Source organism: Pristiophorus japonicus, chromosome 5, assembly GCF_044704955.1.
Source record: "Pristiophorus japonicus isolate sPriJap1 chromosome 5, sPriJap1.hap1, whole genome shotgun sequence".
Classification (NCBI taxonomy): domain Eukaryota; kingdom Metazoa; phylum Chordata; class Chondrichthyes; family Pristiophoridae; genus Pristiophorus; species Pristiophorus japonicus.
In genome coordinates this window covers 22,073,121-22,095,483 of record NC_091981.1, presented here as the reverse complement: position 1 = coordinate 22,095,483, position 22,363 = coordinate 22,073,121, and the positions used below count along the sequence as shown (strand labels likewise).

Sequence of the window (22,363 nt, the reverse complement as noted above, 5' to 3'; positions counted from 1 at the left end):
GGGATGTTCTGTAAATTCTCCGTCTTCTTCCTTTGCTTTCTTGATCAGGCCTGGTCAATAGACCTTTCCACTGCAGGAACATTTCAAGCACTGCAAGCCAGAGCATTGAGGGCAGAGCAACCTGACCTCAACACTAAGTGCTCACTGACCACGTCTCACCCCATAAAACAGAATAACTGGTCTCATAAATCATGAGTGGTACAATGTTATCTGCATGCTGTTCATTTCATCGGAGTGGCGCCCAGCCAAAAAAGAAAGTTACCATTCAGGACGATAATATACTGTAACCAGCAGTTTACTATCACTGGTATTATGACTGTTGTCTTCCAATTGTTACTGTCGTCTTATTTTTCCTTCATTTTAATAGGAGACTAGCACTCACTAATTGCCACAGCAGCAATACTCTGCTTGCCCACTGTGGATGCCTGGGACACTCGGCATCGGAGTATGATAGCATAGTGCTCAAAGTTACTGGGCTAGTAATCCAGAAGTCTGGACTAATGATCCAGAGACAGGAGTTCAAATCCCATCACAGCAGTTGGGGAATTTAAATTAAATAAAAAGCTCGGAACTACTGGATTGTCATAAAAACCCATCTGGTTCACTAAAATCTCTTAGGGAAGGAAATCTGCCGTCCTTACCCGGTCTGGAAAAGTATTTATTTTTTTTTTAAATGGTGAGATATTGGGAAATGTTGGTGTTCAGAGAGACCTGGGTGCCCTTATACACAAATCACAAAGTTAACATGCAGGTACAGCAAGCAATTAAGAAAGCAAATGGTATGTTGGCCTTTATTATAAGAGGATTTGAGTATAAGAGTAAAGACGTCTTATTGCAATTATATAGGGTCCTGGTGAGACTGTACCTGGAGTATTGTGAACAGTTTTGGTTTCCTTACCGAAGGAAGGATATACTTACCACAGAGGGAGTGCAACCAGACTGATTCCTGGGATGGGGGGATTGTCCTATGAGGAGAGATTGAGTAGACTAGGCCTATATTCTCTAGAGTTTAGAAGAATGTGAGGTGATCTCATTGAAACATACAACATTCTTACAGGGCTCGACAGGTAGATGTTTCCTCTGGCTGGGGAGTCTAGAACCAGGAGTCACAGTCTCAGAATAAGGGGTCGGCCATTTAGGGCTGAGATGAGGAGAAACTTCTTCACTCAGAGGGTGGTGAATCTTTGGAATTCTTTATCCCAGAGGGCTGTGGAGGCTCAGTCTGAGTATATTCAGGACAGAGATCAATAGGTTTTTGGGTATTAAGGGAATCAAGGGATATGGGGATAGTGCAGGAAAGTGGAGCTGAGGTAGAAGATCAGCCATGATCTTATTGAAAGGCGGAGCAGGCTCGAGGGGCCGAATGGCCTGCTCCTGCTCCTAATCCTGATGTTATCATGGCCTATATTTGACTCAGACCCACGGCAATGTGGCTGACTCTTAACTGCCCTCTGAAATGGTGGCTCACCACCTCCTCAAGGGCAAGTAGGGATGGGCAATAAATGCTGGGCTTGCCAGCGACTCCCACATCCCATGAACGAATTAAAAAAAAACTTATATGATGGATTAGTTTAAAAGTTCTTGGGAGATTGACTGATGTGCCTTGTTTTGTGTATTGATGCGTCATGGCTATTTATAGGCCTTATCCCCACTCGGTTTACAAGCACGAGTAGCGAGCAAGGAAACAGAAAGTCGCTACAGCTGTGGGAGGATGTCGTTTGTCTGTACAATCAATCAAATTGACTGGTGTACTGAATGCACGTGGCACAGTCGGGACTAAACAAAATAATCTGGTTGGCCCAGAAAGCTGCCGTTCAAAATCTCGCACAATGCTTCCCAAAAAAAAAAAAAAGAGGTGACTCAAAATAAACGTGGCGGCTGGAATTGCTGACTGTAGTTTCACGTGAGGAGAGGAATCACAGGACGGGGCGAGTGCATCATTGTGGCGGCCCGCACTGCTGGCTCAGTTGTCAGAGCGTCATCATAAAGAAAGCAGTCACAGAGTGGAGACAAACAGCAAACATAGCTGTTCTCTCTCCCGCTCGTGCTGGCTGAAGATCAACCCCTGTGAATTTGCGTGGAACGGGCCACATTGCTAATGAAATATCACGATGTATAATTTGGGATTCTTACTATTAATAAAAATAGGCTGTCGAGTTGCATCAAATGTAAGCACCTTGCACTGTACTGTCAACCCACCCTTCAGAGGGATTAAGGACCGAGTGCTGGCGGATAAATAAGAGTTTACCGGATTAACACTCATGAGCCCCCCGGGCATATGTCTGGTTAAATCTAAACAGGATTGTTTGCTATTGTATGTCACTGGAAACCCTACACACAATAATCCAGAAAACTCGCAAAAGCTGAAAAAGAGCTTCAAAAAAAGCTGACCACACAAATACCAACCTTGAACTCAGAACAACAGCCCTCAGCGTGACTGAACACATGAAATTCCTCTCTCATTATAAGGGGGGATTCAGGATTTTTAGCCGGTGTTAAAATCAGTAAGGAACACCCAGCGTGATTGAGGCGATGGAGGATTATAAAGGGGCGGTTATGTAAACTGGGCATGTCCTGGACAAGAGAAGGTTGAAGGGTGACATAATTGCTGCTGTTAGGGTTCCAAAGGGTCTGGATAATGCACCACGACGAGATATCCTTCCTTGTCCAGAACAGTAGAACCAGCGGAACACAACTTTCACTTGAAGCAAGGGAAATTCAAAACTAACTTGTGGAAACATTGGCCTCGACTTTAATCCCACCCCCCCACACCGGGGATGAGAGAGTCAGGCGAGGGATTAAAATCTTGAAAATCTGTTCCCACCCACCATAATATTAGCGGTGGCGATTCAGGCCGTCGATGGGACTCCTGCTTAAGGTTCAGAAGTCACAGCCCGATGACTTGATCGACACCGCGACTTAGTTTTAAGGTCCACGCAGAGGGAGTCCTGCACGGTCTGCGGCATTGGAGTGCAGTGGGACATGAGCTGGTTGCAACATAAACTGCAGGTATTCTCACTATTTCATCAGCTGTATTATAGCGGGAAAAACCAAAGCACAGAAAATGCAGCGGCAGAGCTCGAACTTTCTGAAGGCAGAAGTGAGCACTGAAGGTACCAGATTTATTTTGAGGGGGGCGAAGACAGGCTGAGATATGCCCCCCAACCAGGATACTTTTTATTTTTGACACTTTTGGATACATTGGTGTGATTCTTTACCACCATGATGTGGCGAAGGGCCGTGTCAAATTTGGGTGCAATTTGAAGATAACCGGTGTAATTTTGACACGAGCAACGTTTAACATCTCTCCCGGCTTTTTATTTCTGTGCGAGGCGCTGATTTTGCGGGACAAATATTAGGCCAGTGGGAGAACTCCCTGCTCTTCTTCAATAAGTCGGCAGGGATCCAACACATTCACTCGAACTGGGAGTTGGGGGCCTGAGTTTAAGGCCTCCTCAGACAGAGTAAAGGGAATGAAAAAAAGAAGCTCGTGTTGTTCAGGAGCGCAGGACAGCTGAAATTGTCTCATACACATTCGATTCGAAAGGGAGAAAATAACTTCTGCCACAGCAGAGCTGACCAGTTGCTGTGCGCTACACCACCGGAGCACTGTTCTTTTAGCAAGCCACTTGGACATGGGTGATGGAGTGGTTGGGCACATCAGCAGGGGTGGGGGGGGAAAAAGAACATAAGAAATAGGAGTAGGAGTAGGCCATATGGCCCCTCGAGCCTGCTCCGTCATTTAATAAGATCATGGCTGATGTGATCATGGGCTCAGCTCCACTTCCTCGCCCGCTCCCCATAACCCTTTACTCCCTTATCATTCAAAAGTCTGCCTATCTCCACCTTAAATATGTTCAATGAGCCAGCCTCCACAGCACTCTGGGGAAGAAAAGGGGCCAGGATTATGTTTGTACCACACGTATTGGTGGATGACCAGCCCGACTGAAAACAGTGAATCGCGCACAGGGGTCTGGTCACTCAGCAAAGCGATCCAAAGTCCAGCAGAAAACACCATCGTGTGCCGATCTCTGGATTGCAACCAGGAGAGGACACCAAGTGAAGTGGCGGTATGCCTCCGGAGGGACGGAGAGGCATGAACCGGAATTAAATTCTCAGTTATTGTCCCTCTCTCAGTAACATCATAGGCAGTCCCTCAGAACCGAGGAAGACTTGCTTCCACTCTTAACATGAGTTCTTAAGTGGCTGTACAGTCCAATACGAGAACCACGGTCTTGGTCACAGGTGGGACAGACAGTCATTGAAGGAAGGGGTGGGTGGGACTGGTTTGCCGCACGCTCCTTCTGCTGCCTGCGCTTGATTTCTGCATGCTCTCGGCGACGAGACTCGAGGTGCTCAGCGCCCTCCCGGATGCACTTCCTCTACTTAGGGCGGTCTTTGGCCAGAGACTCCCAGGTGTCGGTGGGGATGTTGCACTTTATCACGGAGGCTTTAAGGGTGTCCTTGTAACATTTCTGCTGTCCACCTTTGGCTCGTTTGCCGTGAAGGAGTTCCGAGTAAAGCGCTTGGTTTGGTAGTCTTGTGTCAGGCATGCGAACTATGTGGCCTGCCCAGCGGAGCTGATCAAGTGTGGTCAGTGCTTCAATGCTGGGGAAGTTGGCCTGGTCATTATCACTAGGGGGGTAGTGCTGGACAGGCTAATGGGACTCAAGGGAGACAAGTCCCCTGGTCCTGATGAAATGCATCCCAGGGTATTAAAAGAGATGGCGGAAGTTATAGCAGATGCATTCGTTATAATCTACCAAAATTCTCTGGACTCTGGGGAGGTACCAGCGGATTGGAAAGCAGCTAATGTAACGCCTCTGTTTAAAAAAGGGGGCAGACAACTAGAGGCCGGTTAGTTTAACATCTGTAGTGGGGAAAATACTTGAAGCTATCATTAAGGAAGAAATAGCGGGACATCTAGTTAGGAATAGTGCAATCAAGCAGATGCAACATGGATTCATGAAGGGGAAATCCTGTTTAACTAATTTACTGGAATTCTTTGAGGATTATAGCGAGCATGGTGGATAGAAGTGTAACGATGGATGTGGTGTATTTAGATTTCCAAAAGGCATTCGATAAGGTGCCACACAAAAGGTTACTGCAGAAGATAAAGGTACGCGGAGTCAGAGGAAATGTATTAGCATGGATAGAGAATTGGCTGGCTAACAGAAAGCAGAGAGTCGGGATAAATGGGTCCTTTTCGGGTTGGAAATCGGTGCCACAGGGATCGGTGCTGGGACCACAACTGTTTACAATATACATAGATGACCTGGAAGAGGGGACAGAGTGTAGTGTAACAAAATTTGCAGATGACACAAAGATTAGTGGGAAAGCGGGTTGTGTAGAGGACACAGAGAGGCTGCAAAGAGATTTAGATAGGTTAAGCGAATGGGCTAAGGTTTGGCAGATGGAATACAATGTCAGAAAATGTGAGGTCATCCACCTTGGGAAAAAAAAACAGTAAAAGGGAATATTATTTGAATGGGGAGAAATTACAACATGCTGCGGTGCAGAGGGACCTGGGGGTCCTTGTGCATGAATCCCAAAAAGTTAGTTTGCAGGTGCAGCAGGTAATCAGGGAGGTGAATGGAATGTTGGCCTTCATTGTGAGAGGGATGAAGTACAAAAGCAGGGAGGTCCTACTGCAACTGTACAGGGTATTGGTGAGGCCGCACCTGGAGTATTTGTGCAGTTTTGGTCACCTTACTTAAGGAAGGGTATACTAGCTTTGGAGTGGGTACAGAGACGATTCACTAGGCTGATTCCGGAGATGAGGGGGTTACCTTATGGTGATAGATTGAGTAGACTGGGTCTTTACTCGTTGGAGTTCAGAAGGATGAGGGGTGATCTTATAGAAACATTTAAAATAATGAAAGGGATAGACAAGATAGAGGCAGAGAGGTTGTTTCCACTGGTCGGGGAGACTAGAACTAGGGGGCACAGCCTCAAAATACGGGGAAGCCAATTTAAAACCGAGTTGAGAAGGAATTTCTTCTCCCAGAGGGTTGTGAATCTGTGGAATTCTCTGCCCAAGGAAGCAGTTGAGGCTAGCTCATTGAATGTATTCAAATCACAGATAGATAGATTTTTAACCATTAAGGGAATTAAGGGTTACGGGGAGCGGGCGGGTAAGTGGAGCTGAATCCACGGCCACATCAGCCATGATCTTGTTGAGTGGCGGAGCAGACTCGAGGGGCTAGAAGGCCTACTCCTGTTCCTAATTCTTATGTAGGACGCTAATGTTGGTGCGTCAGTCCTCTCAGGGGATTTGTATAATAGGTTGGCAACAGCAGTGGCCTCAGAAAAGGAGACCAGCCCCCCCACCCTCCCCGCCCCCTTTAGTCAGGCACAGCAGTGCTTGAGAAAGCAAATATGTTATATAATTTTTTTTAGTATTCTGTTGGGTTGCATCTGCACATTGCATCGCAACCTGCAACCGAGAGATGCTGTCCGTTCACTGCCAAACTCTAACCATTATGATTTCAAAGCAAAGAGTATTTTGGTGCAAGATGTACTGGTGAGGCAAAGTGATTATTAAATGAGTCAGATTTGATTACAGATTATCCTGTACTTAGAACAGTCTGCACTCCCTATCAAATGGCCTCCATTTAACTGCAACTGCTGATACAATTAGCCACACATTATTATTGCAGTTTGTCGGGAACAGCGACTGCTGAACTGGCATTGACTGCAATCAAACAAAAATCACTCGGAATGTAATACTCCAGGGCCTTGAGCACATAATCTAGGCCGACACTCCAGTGCAGTGCTGAGGGAGCGCTGCACTGTCGGAGGTACCGTTTTTTGGATGAGACGTTAAACCGAGGCCCCGCCTGCTCTCTTGGGTGGACATAAAAGATCCCATGACACTATTATCGAAGAGGAGCAGGGAAGTTCTCCCCGGTGTCCTGGCCAATATTTATCCCTCAATCAACATAACAAAAACAGATTATCTGGTCATCATCACATTGCTGTCTGTGGGAGCTTGCTGTGCGCGAATTGTCTGCTGCGTTTCCTAAATTGCAACAGTGATTACACTTCAAAATACTTGATTGGCTGTAAAGCACTTTGGGACGTCCGGAGGTTGTGAAAGGCGCTATATAAATAAAAGTCTGTCTTTGTTTACTCCCACATTTGATCCAGGTATAGGTACAATACAAGTTCAAGCTCAAGGAACCGCGCTGTAATCTTTCTATTCAGCACCTGAAGATTGACGCTAACTTCCGACCTTACGGTTATATCCCACTTTCTGTATGGCAGGAGATGCTGCAAAATGGTTTGGGTGTCCCGGTGGGTTTTATGGGGGGGGGGGGGATGGGGGGTGGTGGGGAGAGAGAGAGAGAGAGGAGAGAGAAAAGAGAAGAGACTGTCTGGCTATCGGAGTGGGGACCCTCTGCCAAAACAGCATGCTGTGGAGTGGTCTGCACCAATGGTGTTGGCCTACATTCATCATCGTCTCGGCCCGTTTCCATTTTTAACTCCCTTGTCCTTAACCGCTCAGCCATTCTGATGTTGTGTGTCTCTGAAATGTTTCCAATTTCTCTCATTATAATTCCTGTCCTCTCTTCAGCCACGTCACCATCTCCTCTTTCCATTCCAAGCATTTTACAGGTCTTTCTACTTCCTCTTGTGTGTGCGCACGCACGTGTTTTGCCCCTCCCCTTCTTTTTGTTCCATTCCTTTCATCTGTCATTTTTCCTACTTCTGTTGCTGGGTCTAGGCCTGAAACCGTACCTGCTCGGTTTTCTCCACTGAACGGGCTCAAGTTTCGGCCCGAGTTGCTCCTATTTTTTTTTGGAGCAACTAGTTTAGAATGGAGCATCTTAGAAATTGCAATTCTAGGCATTTCGTTTGCTCCAGTTCTAGTGAGTTAGAATAGTTTCATTTTAGAACAGATTTTTTTTCCAAAAGGGGGCGTGTCCAGCCACTTACGCCTATTTTGCAAGTTTAAGCAGCGAAAACTTACTCCAAACTAACTTAGAATGGAGTAAGTGTAGATTTTTGTACGTTCAGAAAAACCTTGCCGACACTTAGAAATCAGGCGCAGGGAACGAGAGATAGGGGGACGGGGAGGGAAGTTTACAAACATTAAACACTTCACTTTTACAAATAAAGAGCCATCATCAATAATAAAGAAATCAATAAATCAACCAAAAAAAATTAATTCAAAAAAAACTTTTAAAAAAGTAAAAAAAATCACTCAATAAATAAAAAATTATGTCCACTAACATACTGCAGCACCGGGGAGAAGAGGGGGGTGGGGGGGAAGAGGAGATAAGGTGGGGTGGGGTGAGGGGGGTGGGGGGGAGAGGAGATAGGGTGGGGTGGGGGGAGGAGATAGGGTGGGGTGGGGGGAGGAGATAGGGTGGGGTGGGGCGAGGGGGGGGGGGAAGAGGAGATAGGGTGGGGTGGGGTGAGGGGGGAGAGGAGATAGGGTGGGGTGGGGTGAGGGGGGGGTGGGGAGGGAGAGGAGATAGGATGGGGTGAGGTGAGGGGGAGGGTGGGGTGGGGTGAGGGGGGGGGGGGAGAGGAGATAGGGTGGGGTGGGGTGAGGAGGGGGTGGGGGGAGAGGAGATAGGGTGGGGTGAGGTGAGGGGGAGGGTGGGGTGGGGTGAGGGGGGGGGGGAGAGGAGATAGGGTGGAGTGGGGTGAGGGGGGTGGGGAGGGGGGAGAGGAGATAGGGTGGGGTGGGGTGAGGGGGGTGGGGAGGGGGGAGAGGAGAGGAGATAGGGTGGGGTGGGGTGAGGGGGGGGTGGGGGGGGGGGAGAGGAGATAGGGTGGGGTGAGGTGAGGGGGAGGGTGGGGTGGGGTGAGGGGGGGGGGGGAGAGGAGATAGGGTGGGGTGGGGTGAGGGGGGTGGGGAGGGGGGAGAGGAGATAGGGTGGAGGGGGGAGAGGAGATAGGGTGGGGTGGGGTGAGGGGGGTGGGGAGGGGGGAGAGGAGATAGGGTGGGGTGGGGTGAGGGGGGTGGGGAGGGGGGAGAGGAGATAGGGTGGGGTGGGGGGGGGGAAGAGGAGAGGAGAGAAGGTGGGGTGAGGGGGGGGGAAAGAGAGGAGGAAGATGAACGGGGGGTGGGGTGGGGGGGGGGGGAGAGGAGAGGAGAGAAGGTGGGGTGAGGGGGGGGGGGAAGAGAGAGAAGAAGCTGAACACTTCGGGCGGGGCCCACATGCAGAAGATGCCGATGACTCTTCGGGTGGAGCCCGCCCCCAGCGAGAGGCCGGGCGGGCCCCGCCGACGATGTAAGATGCATCAGGCCCGGGATAGGGATGACGGTCCTTCGGCCTGGGATAGGGTCGTCGCCCTGGAGACAGGACACTCTGGGAGCTACTGTGCACGCACGCAGCTGCCAGCACTGTTTTTGGCGCAGGGCTGTAGCTCCGCCCCCAGCAGCTCCTGCTGCACCGCGCCCAGCTAGAAACGGGTCTACAGCTATCGGAGAATCGCGAGGTAAGTATTCGGAGCAATTTTTATTCTGCAAATTAGGCGGGCCTCTCCGATGTGCGCCGTTCTAGCGGGAGTCCGAAACTTGAGCCCAATGTTGCTGGCAATATCCGGCTTTGGTTTCTACAATACACGGACACTTGCATTACTACAATAACAAAATGCGCCCTGAAATGCGGCCCATTTTTTGAACTGGCCAACTAACAGATGTACATAAGAACATAAGAAATAGGAGCAGGAGTAGGCCATACGGCCCCTTGAGCCTGCTCTGCCATTTAATACGATCATGACTGATCCGACCATGGACTCAGCTTCACTTCCCCGCCCGCTCCCCATAATCCTTTATCCCCTTATCAGTTAAGAAACTATCTATTTCTGTCTTAAATGTATTCAATGTCCCAGCTTCCACAGCTCTCAGGCAGCAAATTCCACAGATTTACAACCCTCAGAGAGAAGAAATTCCTCCCCATATCAGTTTTAAATGGGCAGCCCCCTATTTTAAGATTATGCCCAATAGTTCTAGTCTCCCCCATCAGTGGAAACATCCTCTCTGCATTCACCCTGTCAAGCTCCCCCCACGAACTGCCCGCAAAAAATGACAGCTCAACATTTTGTGCTTCATCCAGCAGACGGTCAACTCTGCCAGACGCTGAACTCACATTGAACCAGGAAGCTGCACCAGATGGCTTCAGCACTGGCTGACTGTTCGACGAATCATCTCAGGAAGTGAGACACTGTTCAATTCACATGGATTAACAGGATCTCGGTGGAGCTGCGTTCTGATTCACGAGTCCGCAGTGCGGCTTTCAATGTAATCTCCATTTCCCTGCATCAGTTTGTGAAATGAATCCCATCAGTATGGCCCAGTCATGTGGTACTGGGCCATTTCTCACCCATGAAACACAAATGGAAACTCATCGCCCATCACTGTCCACTCATGCTGCCCTCCCAGTAAAACACAAATAGGCAAAATCCATATATCGAAAAGCTGATGCAAAAACTAAGTGCTAAATGGCCATAAAATCTAAATGCTATGAAAGCAAACTGAAAAAGGACTAGATCAAGGCCAAACGGTGGCAGATGGAGTTCAGTGTGGAGAAGAGCGAGGTCATCCAATTTGGACCCAAGAGCGAGCGATCAAAGTGTTTTCTAAATGGGGAGAAGCTCAGAACTGTGGATGAGCAGCGACTTAGTGGTCGGTTATGTATTTAACCCTTGTAACTTGCATTACACCACCACCAGAGGGCCCACCTGTTGGAGTCCCAAGGGATCCCTTGGGAGCACAGTATATAAAGCAGGCCACCCACGAGGTACCTGCACTCTGGAACATTTAATAAAGGAGCTAAGGTCACACTTGCTCATTACACACAGTACTCAGTCTCACCATTTATTATGAGTATAACAGGGTCCAAATACAGAAACCACTAAAAGCTAGTAGACAGGTACAGCAAATCATTTATAGTAACAACTCGCGTTTATACAGCACCTTTAATAGAGTTAAAAACTACCAAGGTGCTTCAAAGGTGCAGCATCAAACAATATTTGACACTGAGCCACATAAGGGGACATTAGAACAAGTGAAGAGGTCGTTTTTAAAGGAGTGCCTTCAAGGAGCAGAGTGAGGTGGAGATGTGGTGGGAGGGAATTCCGGAGCCCGGGGCCCAGGCAGCTGAAGGCGCGGCCGCCGATGGGAGGGATTGAAATCGGGGATACGCAAGAGGCCAGAACTGGAGGAGCGAGGAGAACTCGGAGGGTTGGAGGGTTGGAGGAGGTTACAGAGATAGGGAGAATCGAGGCCTAGGCAGAGATTTAAAAACAAGAATTTTTAAACCAAGGTGTTGCCAGACCAGGAGCATTGGTAGGTCATGGAGTACAGGGGTGCGAGTGGAATTTAACAGGCCACTGGAAAGTTGGCCTTTATCTCAAGGGGGCTGGAATATAAAAGGGTGGAAGTTGGGTTACAGCTGTATAAAGCTCTGGTGAGACCCCACCTGGATACTGTGTTCAGTTCTGGGCACTGTACGTCAGAAAGGACATATTGGCCTTGGAGCGGGTGCAGTGCAGATTTCGCCAGTGATACCATCGTCGCCCCAGTTACAGAGTGCTAAAAGGGTTAAAGTGCGAGGCAGACATGAGGCTTGTATTCAGTATAGCAGGTTTAAGGTGATCTAATTGAGGTGTTTAAGATGATTAAATGATTTGATTGTGTAGATGGAAAGAAACATTTTCCTCGAGGGAGGGTATTCCAGAACAAGGGGGCATAGTCTTAAAATTAGAGCGCGGCCTTTCAGGGATGATGTCAGGAGACACTTCTTCACACAAAGGGTAGTGGAAATCTGGAACTCTCTCCCCCCTCCCCCCAAAGCTGTTAAGGCTGTGGGGAGGGGGGAGGGGTCAATTGAAAATTGCAAAACAGAGATTGATAAATATGTTGGGCAAAGCTATCAAGAGTTCGGGAACTAAGATGGGGTTAAGATACAGATCAGCCATGATTTAATTAAATGGTGGAAGATGTTCGAATGACTGAATGATCTACTGCCATTCCCACGTTCGCTCCACAATGAGCTAAAGACAACATCCCTTTTTTGTATAGTGCTGTTAATATAACGATATCGTAAGGTCTTTTAGAAAGAGACGCTGAGACCATGGGGGAAGTGGCCAAGTACTAGATTGAAAAGATGTTTTTTTAAGAAGTTTATTAAAGGAGGACAAATAGTTTAGAAAGGTAAGTGGGCATTAGACAGGGTAAAGAGTAGGGGTGGTAGGGAAGAGTAGTAAAGAGTAGGGATGGACAATGGTGTTTTTTTTTAGTATGGAGGTGGGTGTAGATTTAAGAAACTGACAGTCAAAAAGCAGGGAATTAGTTTGCAAAAGCACCAGTTAAAAATGAGCCTTCAGTAATAGGTCTTCATTTCTGGGGCAGAAAAGAATGCAAGGTAGGTGTGTCCTACTCGAGTTAACATTATGTTCACATCCTTACTGAGTCTTGTGCATACCTGTAGTCTAAGCCTACAGTGTCAGCTGTGGCTCAGTGGGTAGCACTCTCGCCTCTGAATCAGAAGGTTGTGGGTTCAAGTCCCACTCCAGGAACTTGAGCACAAAAAATCCAGGCTGACACTCCAGTGCAGTGCTGAGGGAGCGCTGCACTGTCGGAGGTGCCGTCTTTCGGATGAGGCATTAAACTGAGGCCCTGTCTGCTCTCTCAAGTGGATGTAAAAGATCCCATGGCACTATTTCAAATAAGAGCAGGGGAGTCCTGGCCAATATTTATCCCTCAATCAACATAACAGAAACAGATGATCTGGTCATTATCGCTGTTTGTGGGAGCTTGCTGTGCGCAAATTGGTTGCGGCGTTTCCCACTTTAGAACAGTGACTACACTTTGAAAGTACTTCATTGGCTGTGAAGTGCTTTGAGACGGTCCGGTGGTCATGAAAGGCGCTAGAAAAATGCAAGTCTTTCTTTAATTTTTCTTTTCGTGCGTGGTCCCTTTAAATTTTCTGCACGGTATATTTTCCCGCGGTGACAGCTGGTGAGCAGTCTGCGCGGGACTCTCCGATTGGTGCGTAGTCATGGACCCGCGTACCTTCGGGGGGACGGTGATTATGGCTAGTGTATGGACTGGTGAAGGAACGTGTTCTCTGAAGCCTCTCCTCAAAGACTGACCAGAATTGCTGCTGCCTCGTTAAGTAGCCATTCAATCCTGTCATTTCTGGAGACTAGTTTTTTTTTGACAAATGTTCAAGAATATTTTGAATACATATTTCGAACAAAGCTTGACAGTTGAAATGAAGATCGACTGCCCGATGCCTGTGAAATAAGACGCATAATTTTATTGATACACAGCACGCAAGCTGGGCCTGGGGATGAAGTGACAGCTCGGTCTCGTGATCTGGTAAATGGGACAACAGAAGGTTAGATCAATGTGTGGGCAGCTTTATGACCTTAGTGGAGGGATGTGCAGGGGCTTAATTTTAATAATTAGCTGCCGAGTTGCATTGAACGTTTCAGCTGTGGCAGTGAAATTAGATTCACAATTCGTGTGAAAGTATTAAATCTGTGGAAGGCCAAGAATTAAGGAAATGCTGCGAGATCGGTCTTCAAGCAAATGTCACGAAAAACAAACAAATCAAAATGAAACTCTGTGCCGTTCTACGTCTTCTGTGACCGTTCAAGATCAGTATAAAATTGTAATCCTTCTTAAAAAGACCCGGTGAGATTTTCCCTGCACCAGTCCTCGCACTGCAGGAACACATTTAATTGTGTTTAATTGCAATACCCCTGTGACTGAACTGTGGATGAAACATAGAGTATTTTCAAGCAAGTAGATGGCTTGAAATTGGGTCCCAGAAGGTGAAGAACATTTTAACTCGTTCCCTAACTCTTCTGAGGTTTTCTAAAGTTTCTCCCAAGATTTTTAAATTTCCCCTCTACTTTTTTGCTCATAAGCCAGGAACACAGTCCACATGTCTTCCAGTACAAGAGTAATGAAGTCTTGCTACAATTGTACAGGGTTTAGGGAGACCGTGCACAGTGCACAGTTTTGGTCTCCTTATCTGTGATAGGCTATACTTGCCTCAGGAGGTGGGGCAACGTAGGTTCATTAGATTGATTCCTGGGATGATAGGGTTGTCCTATGAGGAGTGATTGAGTAGATCGGGCCCATAATCTGTGGAGTTTAGAAGAATGAGAGGTGATCTCATTGAAACATATTAAGATTCTGAGGGGGATTGACGGTAGATGCTGAGAGTTGTTTCCCCTGGCTGGAGAGTCTAGAACTAGGGGGCACAGTCTCAGGATAAGTGGTCGGCCATTTAAGACCGAGATGAGGAGGAATTTCTTCACTCAGGAGGGTGGTGAACCTTTGGAATTCTCTGCCCCAGAGGGCTGTGGATGCTGAATCGTTGAGTATATTCAAGGCTAAGATCGATAGATTTTCGGACCCAAGGGGGAAAATCAAGGGATATGGAGATCGGGCGGGAAAGTGGTGTTGAGGTCAAAGATCAGCCATGATCTTATTGAATGGCAGAGCAGGCTCGAGGACCCATGGGGCCTACTCCTGCTCTCATGAGGTGAACTTTGTATACATCCGGTTTAAAGGGGAATAGTCACTTTGCAATCAAAGACACAAAAACATGATGTCTGTTTGTCTTACCGGATAACAGTCGGCGTGAGTTCCGCACAGAAGAAGATGCTCAGATTTCCCACTGAATGGGAAGCAAACATACCCACAATGGAGAACACGATGGAAAATGGAAGCTGCAAATGTTTGGCCAGATCTACAGGAGAGAGGAAAGGATTGGTTTACTTCAGGCAACTTGGCATTAAAAACACTGCCACACATTTAATATTTCAAATTACTAACAAGAGCACAGGCCCCAAGAAAATATTTAAGCTTTGTGAATAACACAGCAATAATTTTTTTTAAATCACCGCCACTAAAGAGAACCTGTACACAATTTTCCCACTTCCTGTGAGATGGTGAAAGTGAGAATAGCTTCAACAAAACTGAAACAAGGCAAATCAGGCAAGGCGATTGAAGGTTACCTGATCCGAAGATACCGAGCATTCAAGTAATGGACAATGCAGCCCTTTATATATCACACATATGCCAGGAGAGGCGAGGGCCCAGGGGCAGCACGGGCCAGCCCACACTGCGATCTGTGGATAGTAGGAGCATGTGTGTGCACTAGGTCCGTGCAGCAGAGCTGGCCTCCAGTCGTCCTGGTTAACCCTTGCTACTGGATCAAGACCTAGCTCGGTCAAGCCAGTCTGGTGCCTGGTGTGCAACGGCCAACCCACTTTAAAAGAATCCATGCACAGGCATCTTCCACCCTTCAGCATGTAGTTCGGGACCTCGAATGTCAGGTCCCTCATTGAAACACCTGTGAACTCATCCCTTTTTGGTGTGGAAGCAAGTCTTCCTCGATACGAGGGACTGCCTAATACTAATACACATATGCCAAGCGTCCGTGTTTGACACAGGCAGTGTATTGGGGATCTGACCCACACGTCTGTGTCCCCAAGACGAAACTCAGCAAGGACTGTGTCCCTCTGCAGAGTCGCCCCCTACCCAAGTCTGGCACTACATACTGTGCCAAGTATTCTCATGAAATAGGAATTCCCAACCACAGCATTTCAATGGCCGGAATTACTGAAACGAGCAGCAGGACTTGGGTGGGATTACCGCTGGGAGGGTTATGAAAAGAGCAGAAGCTGGGAGAGAGCATCTGTTAACTGGGGGTTGGGGGGGTGCTGGATGTGGCAAAGTGACAGATGAGGTAAAGAAAGAACTTGCATTTATATAGCGTCTTTTCCAACCTCAGGACGTCCCAAAGCGTTTTGCAGCCAATGAAGTACTTTTGAAGGGAGGTTACTGTTTTAACGTGGGGAATGAGGTTGGTCACTTTCAGAGTACTGGTAGCGGGTAACTATGGTTTCCAGGGTCCACTGTGTTGGAGCATTCATTGGGTATATTTAAAGCAGTTAGAGCAGCTCACTGCAACCTCACCCAAGATCAGTGGTGACCTGGAATCAAAGCTGGAACTTGCCCAGTGTCCACTAGTCATCATCATCATAGGCAGTCCCTCGGAATCGAGGAAGACTTGCTTCCACGCTTAAAATGAGACCTTAGGTGGCTGAACAGTCCAATACGAAAACCACAGTCCCTGTCACAGGTGGGACAGACAGTGGTTGAAGGAAAGGGTGGATGGGACTGGTTTGCCGCATGCTCCTTCCGCTGCCTGCGCTTGGTTTCTGCATGCTCTCAGTGACGAGACTCGAGGTGCTCAGCGCCCTCCCGGTTGCACTTCCACCACTTAGGGCGGTCTTTGGCCAGGGACTCCCAGATGTCGGTGGGGATGTTGCACTTTATCAGGAAGGCTTTGAGGTTGTCCTTGTAACGTTTCCTCTGCCCATCTTTGGCTCATTTGCCGTGAAGGAGTTCCGAGTAGAGCACTTGCTTTGGGAGTCTCGTGTCTGGCATGTGAACTATGTGGCCTGCCCAACGGAACTGATCAAGTGTGGTCAGTGCTTCAATGCTGGGGATGTTGGCCTGGTCGAGGACGCTAATGTTGGTGCGTCTGTCCTCCCAGGTAAAACTACAAGTGAAGAGTGGCACTGTTGATGGGCGCAGTAAGCTGCAAAGGGCCATTGATCGATTAAAGTGAGGGGGCAAAACTGTGGTTTTAAGGGATATGGGGCAAAGGTGGGTATATGGAGTTAGGTCATAGATCTTATTGAATGGCGGAACAGGCTCGAGGGATTCAATGGCCTACTCCTGTTCCTATGTTCTTAGATGGAGTTCAATGTGGGGATGGGCGAGATCATCTACTTTGGACCCAAAAAAGATAGATCAGAGTATTTACTAAATGGTGAGCAGCTGGGAACTGCAGAGAAGTAGAGAGATTTAGGGGCCCAAGTACAGAAATCACTAAAAGCCAATAGACAGGTACATAAATAATTTAACGGGCTAATGGAATGTTAGCCTTTATCTCAAGGGGGCTGAAATACAAAAAAGGTATGGAAGTTTTGCTCGAGTTGTATAAAGCTCTGGTTAGACCACTTCTGGAGCACTGCATTCCGTTCTGGGCATCCCACCTCAGGAAGAATATATTGGCATTGGAGGGGGTGCAGTTCAGATTCACCAGAATGATACCAGGGCTAAAAGGGTTAAAGTATATGAGGACAGGTTGCATAGACTAGGCTTGTATTCCTGGAGTATAGAAGATTAATGGGTGATCTATTTGAGCTGTTTGATAGGGTAGATAGAGAGAAACCATTTCCTCTGGTGGGGGACTCTACAAGGGAACATTGCCTTAAAATTAGCGCTAGGCCATTCAGCGGTGATGTCAGGAAGCATTTCTTCACACAAAGGGTACTGGAAATCTGGAACTCTACCCCCCCAAAGAGCTGTTGAGGCGGGGGGGTCAATTGAAAACTTCACAAGTGAGATTAATAGCTTTTTGTTCGGCAAGGGTATTAAAGGTTACAGAACCAAGGGTGGGCAGACAGAGTTAAGATACAGACCAGCTATGATCGAATTGAATGGCGGAACAGGCTCGAGGGGCCAAATGGCCTCCTCCTGTGCTTGTGGTCCTTTGATTGATCCGCAGTCTGTGCTGGCTCAGCAGCGGGACCGCTTCAGTCTGTTAAGTATGCAATAAAGGTACAAACTGAGTACTGTTTAACTGAACAAGGTACAACCTTGGCTCTGCTTTATTACAGCCCAAAGTGCCTGACTCTCAAAATGGCTGGCCTTTTATACCAGAGCAGCACCATGTGCGTGCTGCTCAGTGGCCTCCAACAATGACACCATCTGGTGGCTACAAACAGCATGTCAGGTGGCTACAAACACAGTCCTTTCGACCTTGAGTTTTACAGGTGGGGAGGTTCGGGGAATAAAGCAGGCGGAGCTCCTGCCCATTTTAACAGCAGGGCCTCATTTATATAAAAGTCTCCGAAGTCCTGCTCCACACCCGAACAGCTACATTACTTGGCGGGCGGGCGGGCGGGCGAGGGCGGGAATTCTGCCGCAGCCAGGTATCCATGGGAACGGTCCACGGCAGACAGGGAGGAAGGGTTCCTGGGCAGTGGTGGATAGGCCATCGTGGGGAGTGGGGGAGGAGGGGAACGGAAGGTGGGGCTGGGAATTCCCTCCCAATATTGGGGGGTGAGGGGGGGTGTAGAGGCTGGAGTTTTGCTCGCATGGGGCAGAGGAGGGCCGAAGGTCTCCTTGCGGGGCCCGGGGCAAGCACTCCGGCTCGTCCTGGTCCACAATGAGTTCAAGAAAAAGGAAATGTCTTAAACTGACCTGGGCCTTTCCCGCCGTGGTTCTGCCACCGGGCTGTAGACACGTACAGGACTCTCCCTGGCTTGGCGTGAATATTAGGACGCAGCGCGATGGTGTCAGCGGGCCGTGATCGTGCATGCAGGGAGGCCCCGCCTGCCTTTAGTGGGAGCCTCATTGATGGCCTGAATCGCCGGCGTTAATGTTATGGTGGCCGGGACCATGGTGGGTTTGCGATTTTCAAGATTTGAAACCCTTGCCTGACCTTTTCCGCTGGCAGAGGGTTAAAATCAAGGCCTTTAACTTTGCGCAATGAAGGAAATGGTGCACATTAGTCTCATTAGAAGGTATTTTCTGCATGGAGGACAGGTTTTTGCACGGATTTGGTCCTAATTTTGTGCATGAACCAAATGATATGGGGAAAGAAAGAGAAAAGTTAGACTCTTTCAAATGAATGGCTATTAAGGCTTTTGGACGATTACAGATTATCCCTCGACGAACACTACATAGCGTTTCAATGCTGAACTCATTATAGCAAGATTCAGGAAATCCACCCAGCCGGCACATTTGGGAATTAGCAGGAATCCCCGGCATGAGAGAAGCAACTGTAATGATCTAACTTTGTATCAAAACCCTCCTGCAGTACTTGAGTGAGTTGGCAGAACTTCACCGCAAACAGTTTATAAACACAGAAGGCTAAACAACTGTAGATGCTGGAAATTGGAAACAAAAACTGAAAATGGGGAAGACACTCGGCAGGTCAGTCAGTGCGTGTGGAGGGAACAGGCGAGTTAACCAAACTTCACTGTTCTCTCCACAAACACTGACGGATCTGCTTCACTCCAGAGACCCAAGCACAAAACTTTAGGCTGGCACTCCAGTGCAGTACTGAGGGGCTTTGGGACGGGACGTTAAACCGAGGCCCTGTCTGCTCTCTCAGTGTCTTCCCCATTTTCAGTTTTTGTTTCCAATTTCCAGCATCTACAGTTGTTTAGCCTTCTGTGTTTATAAACTGTTTGCGGTGAAGTTCTGCCAACTCACTCAAGTACTGCAGGAGGGTTTTGATGACACTATTCTGAAGAAGAGCAGGGGAGTTTATCCCCGGTGTCCTGGCTAAAAGTGATTTAGAGGCACTGGAGAGAGAGTGCAAAAAAGATTTACAAGGATGATACTAGAACTGTGAGGTTATACCCATCGGGAAAGGATGAACAGGCTGGAAGGTGAAGGCTGAGAGCTGACCTAATAGAGGAATTTAAAAGGATGAAAGGTTTTGATAAAGTGGACACTTATTGGCTGGATTTTCGGGTCGTTTGCGACCGGTTTTTCGCCGTGTTTTGACCCTCCGCGGCAAAAGGTGAGGCACTCAGCTGTTTTTCGCCCGGTCGCGATCCTCGGCTCGGCTTTTGGGCCGGCGCTTAGAAGCATTGCCGGGGAGAGCTGCGCCAGAGTGTAACGACTCGCGTTGTGTTACTGTCCGGGTTTCGGGACTCACCCGACCCGTACACCGCGCCGTGACGACCGCCAGGGAGAACACAGCGGTCCAGCCCTGCCTGCCGGCAGAGCCAAGTTGGAAAAACGGGAAACAAAAGCCAAGTTAAAGTTTTTATTTTTAAAATATTTCTGCAGTGATTTGTAAGGTAAGGGTGTTGGCAATGTTTTAAAAAAAAAAGTTTGTTCCCCTCCCCTTGGAGCACTCCCAGTCCCGCACTAAAGTTGCCAAAGATCCCGTTTTTACGCTGCGAATAACAGTGCAACGCCTCCCTTTGCGCCGCGACCCTGCGGCAGACCCCAAATGCCCAAAGTTAGGCAATTAATCGGCAACGTTAACGGAGCGCTAATTTTCACATATCGCTTACGTTTGCGCCCAAAAACGGAGAAAGCTAAAATCCAGCGCAGTGTTTCCACTTGTGGGGAAGAGCATAACTAGAGGCCATCAACATAAGATCGCCACCAAGAAATCAAATGGGGAATTCAGGAGAAACTTCTTTACCTAGAGAGGCGAGAATGTGGAACTCACTACCACAGGGAGGGGTTGAAGCGAATAGTCACGATGCATTTAAGGGGAGGCTAGACAAGCATGAGGAAGAGGGGAATAGAGGGTTACGCTGATCGATTTAGATGAGGAAAGACGGGAGGAGGCTCGAGTGGAGCATAAACGCCGGCATGGACTGGTTGGGCCGAATGGCCTGTTCCTGTGCTGTATATCCTATGTCATATTTATCCCTCAACCAACATCTCAAAAACAGATTATCTGGTCATCATCACATTGCTGTTTTTGGGAGCTTGCTGTGCTTGCAAATTGGCTGCCACGCTTTGTACATTACAACAGTGACTACACTCCAAAAAAGTACTTCATTGGCTGTAAAGCGCTTTGGAATATCCGGTGGCCGTGAAAAGCGCTATATAAATGCAAGTCTTTCTTTCTTTGCTGTTTAAATAAGCTTATTTTTTTTTTGCATTGAAATTATTTCACAGAAGTAATTTTTTTTTGCTGAATTCCTTTTGCTTAGGAGAGACACTCAACATTATCCTCCTTGGGGATAATGCGCACCGAATGAGTGGCCAATAAACGAAGGGATAATGTCACAGCCTTCCTTTGGTGACACCCAAAATCCTGTACATTCAGAAGCCCAAACTCCCTGTTCAAGCAAATTAGCCACCATAGTTGTCTAAGAGTTTCAGGGTCAAGCCACTGGAAAAACCTGTTCCAATGATTGCATAATGGCTTTTGACGGAGGAAAGAGTCAGCGGAGTGATTGTTCTGCATTTCCAAAAGCGCTTTCTTCATGTAAACCAATGTCTCCGGGCACAATGATGATATCATTACCTTTCCTGTGTTTTCGGAAGCCCCTGGCTCACCTATTTTCTTTGCAACAGATTGTGCTAATACTGCTCTGTGTAAAGCTGGCACGGAAACAAATCAACGGAGCTGCCACCATTTGACAACAAACATCCCTTTCACCAAGATCTACAGCAGGAGTTTCACCTCAGCAGCTCACACTGTTATTGGGTCCAAACACAAGTGCGGCTCAGTGTGAAATCGCCGTGCGTTTTGTGCAGCCTACCACCTTTGATTCGGAATTTCTGTATAATGATTGCCGCACAAAAGCAGGTGTAAAGTGCACTGGAGGCAAGAATGCCTTTGTACAGGACACACATACAACAACAACAACAACTTGTATTTATATAGCGCCTTTAACGTCCCAAGGTGCTTCACAGGAGTATTATGAGATAAACAATTTGACACCAAGCTGCATAAGTGGAAATTCGCGCAGGTGACCAAAAGCTTGGTCAAAGAGGTAGGTTTTAAGGAATGTCTTGAAGGAGGAGAGAGAGGTAGAGAGGCGGAGAGGTTCAGGCAGGGAGTTCCAGAACTTGGGGCCTAGGCAACAGAATGCACGGCCACCAACGGTTCACCGATTATAATCAGGGATGCTCAAGAGGGCAGAATTGGAGGAGCGCAGACATCTCTGGGGGTTATGGGGCTGGAGATAGGGAGGGGCGAGGCTATGGAGGGATTTGAAAATAAGGATGAGAATTTTGACATCGAGGCGTTGCTTAACCGAGAGCCAATGTAAGTCGGTGAGCACAGGGGTGATGGGGGAGTGGGACTTGGTGCGAGTTAGGATACGGTCAGCTGAGTTTTGGATCACCTCTAGATTACGTGGGAAGCCAGCCAGGAGTGCTTTCGAATGATCAAGTCTAGAGGTAACAAAGGCATGGATGAGGGCTTCAGCAGCAGATAAGCTGAGGTAAGGGCAGAGATGGGCGATGTTAGAGAGTTGGAAATCAAAGTTATGCAGCGGATAGGTCGTCGAAAGCTCATATACCTTGAACATTCCACATAAAAGATGTTGGAGCAATAAAGTGCAGCGGTGATCTGTTTGGCCCAGCACACACCACCCCTCCGCCATACCAGTGTGGAGCAAATCTGGAAAAAGGTTCTTGTACGTTGGTCTTTTGAAATTCATGTTCCAGGAGCCTGTGCTAAGACCACAAGAATTAGGAGTAGGCCATACGGCCCCTCGAGCCTGCTCCGCCATTCAATAAGATCAGGGCTGATCTTCGACCTCAACTCCACTTTCCTGCCCGATCTCCATATCCCTTGTTTCATTTGTTTTTCTAGAC

The 22,363-nt window shown here is 48.0% G+C and overlaps 1 protein-coding gene across 1 annotated transcript in view; it reads right to left on the bottom strand.

Moving 5' to 3' along the window:
• LOC139263756 (solute carrier family 22 member 23-like) overlaps positions 1–22,363 on the bottom strand; it is a 103,620-nt gene that overhangs the window by 2,689 nt on the left and 78,568 nt on the right. The window contains exon 8 of the mRNA XM_070879804.1: positions 14,603–14,726. Within this exon, the coding sequence (XP_070735905.1) occupies positions 14,603–14,726 (124 nt within the window). The remainder of the gene's footprint in view (positions 1–14,602; positions 14,727–22,363) is intronic.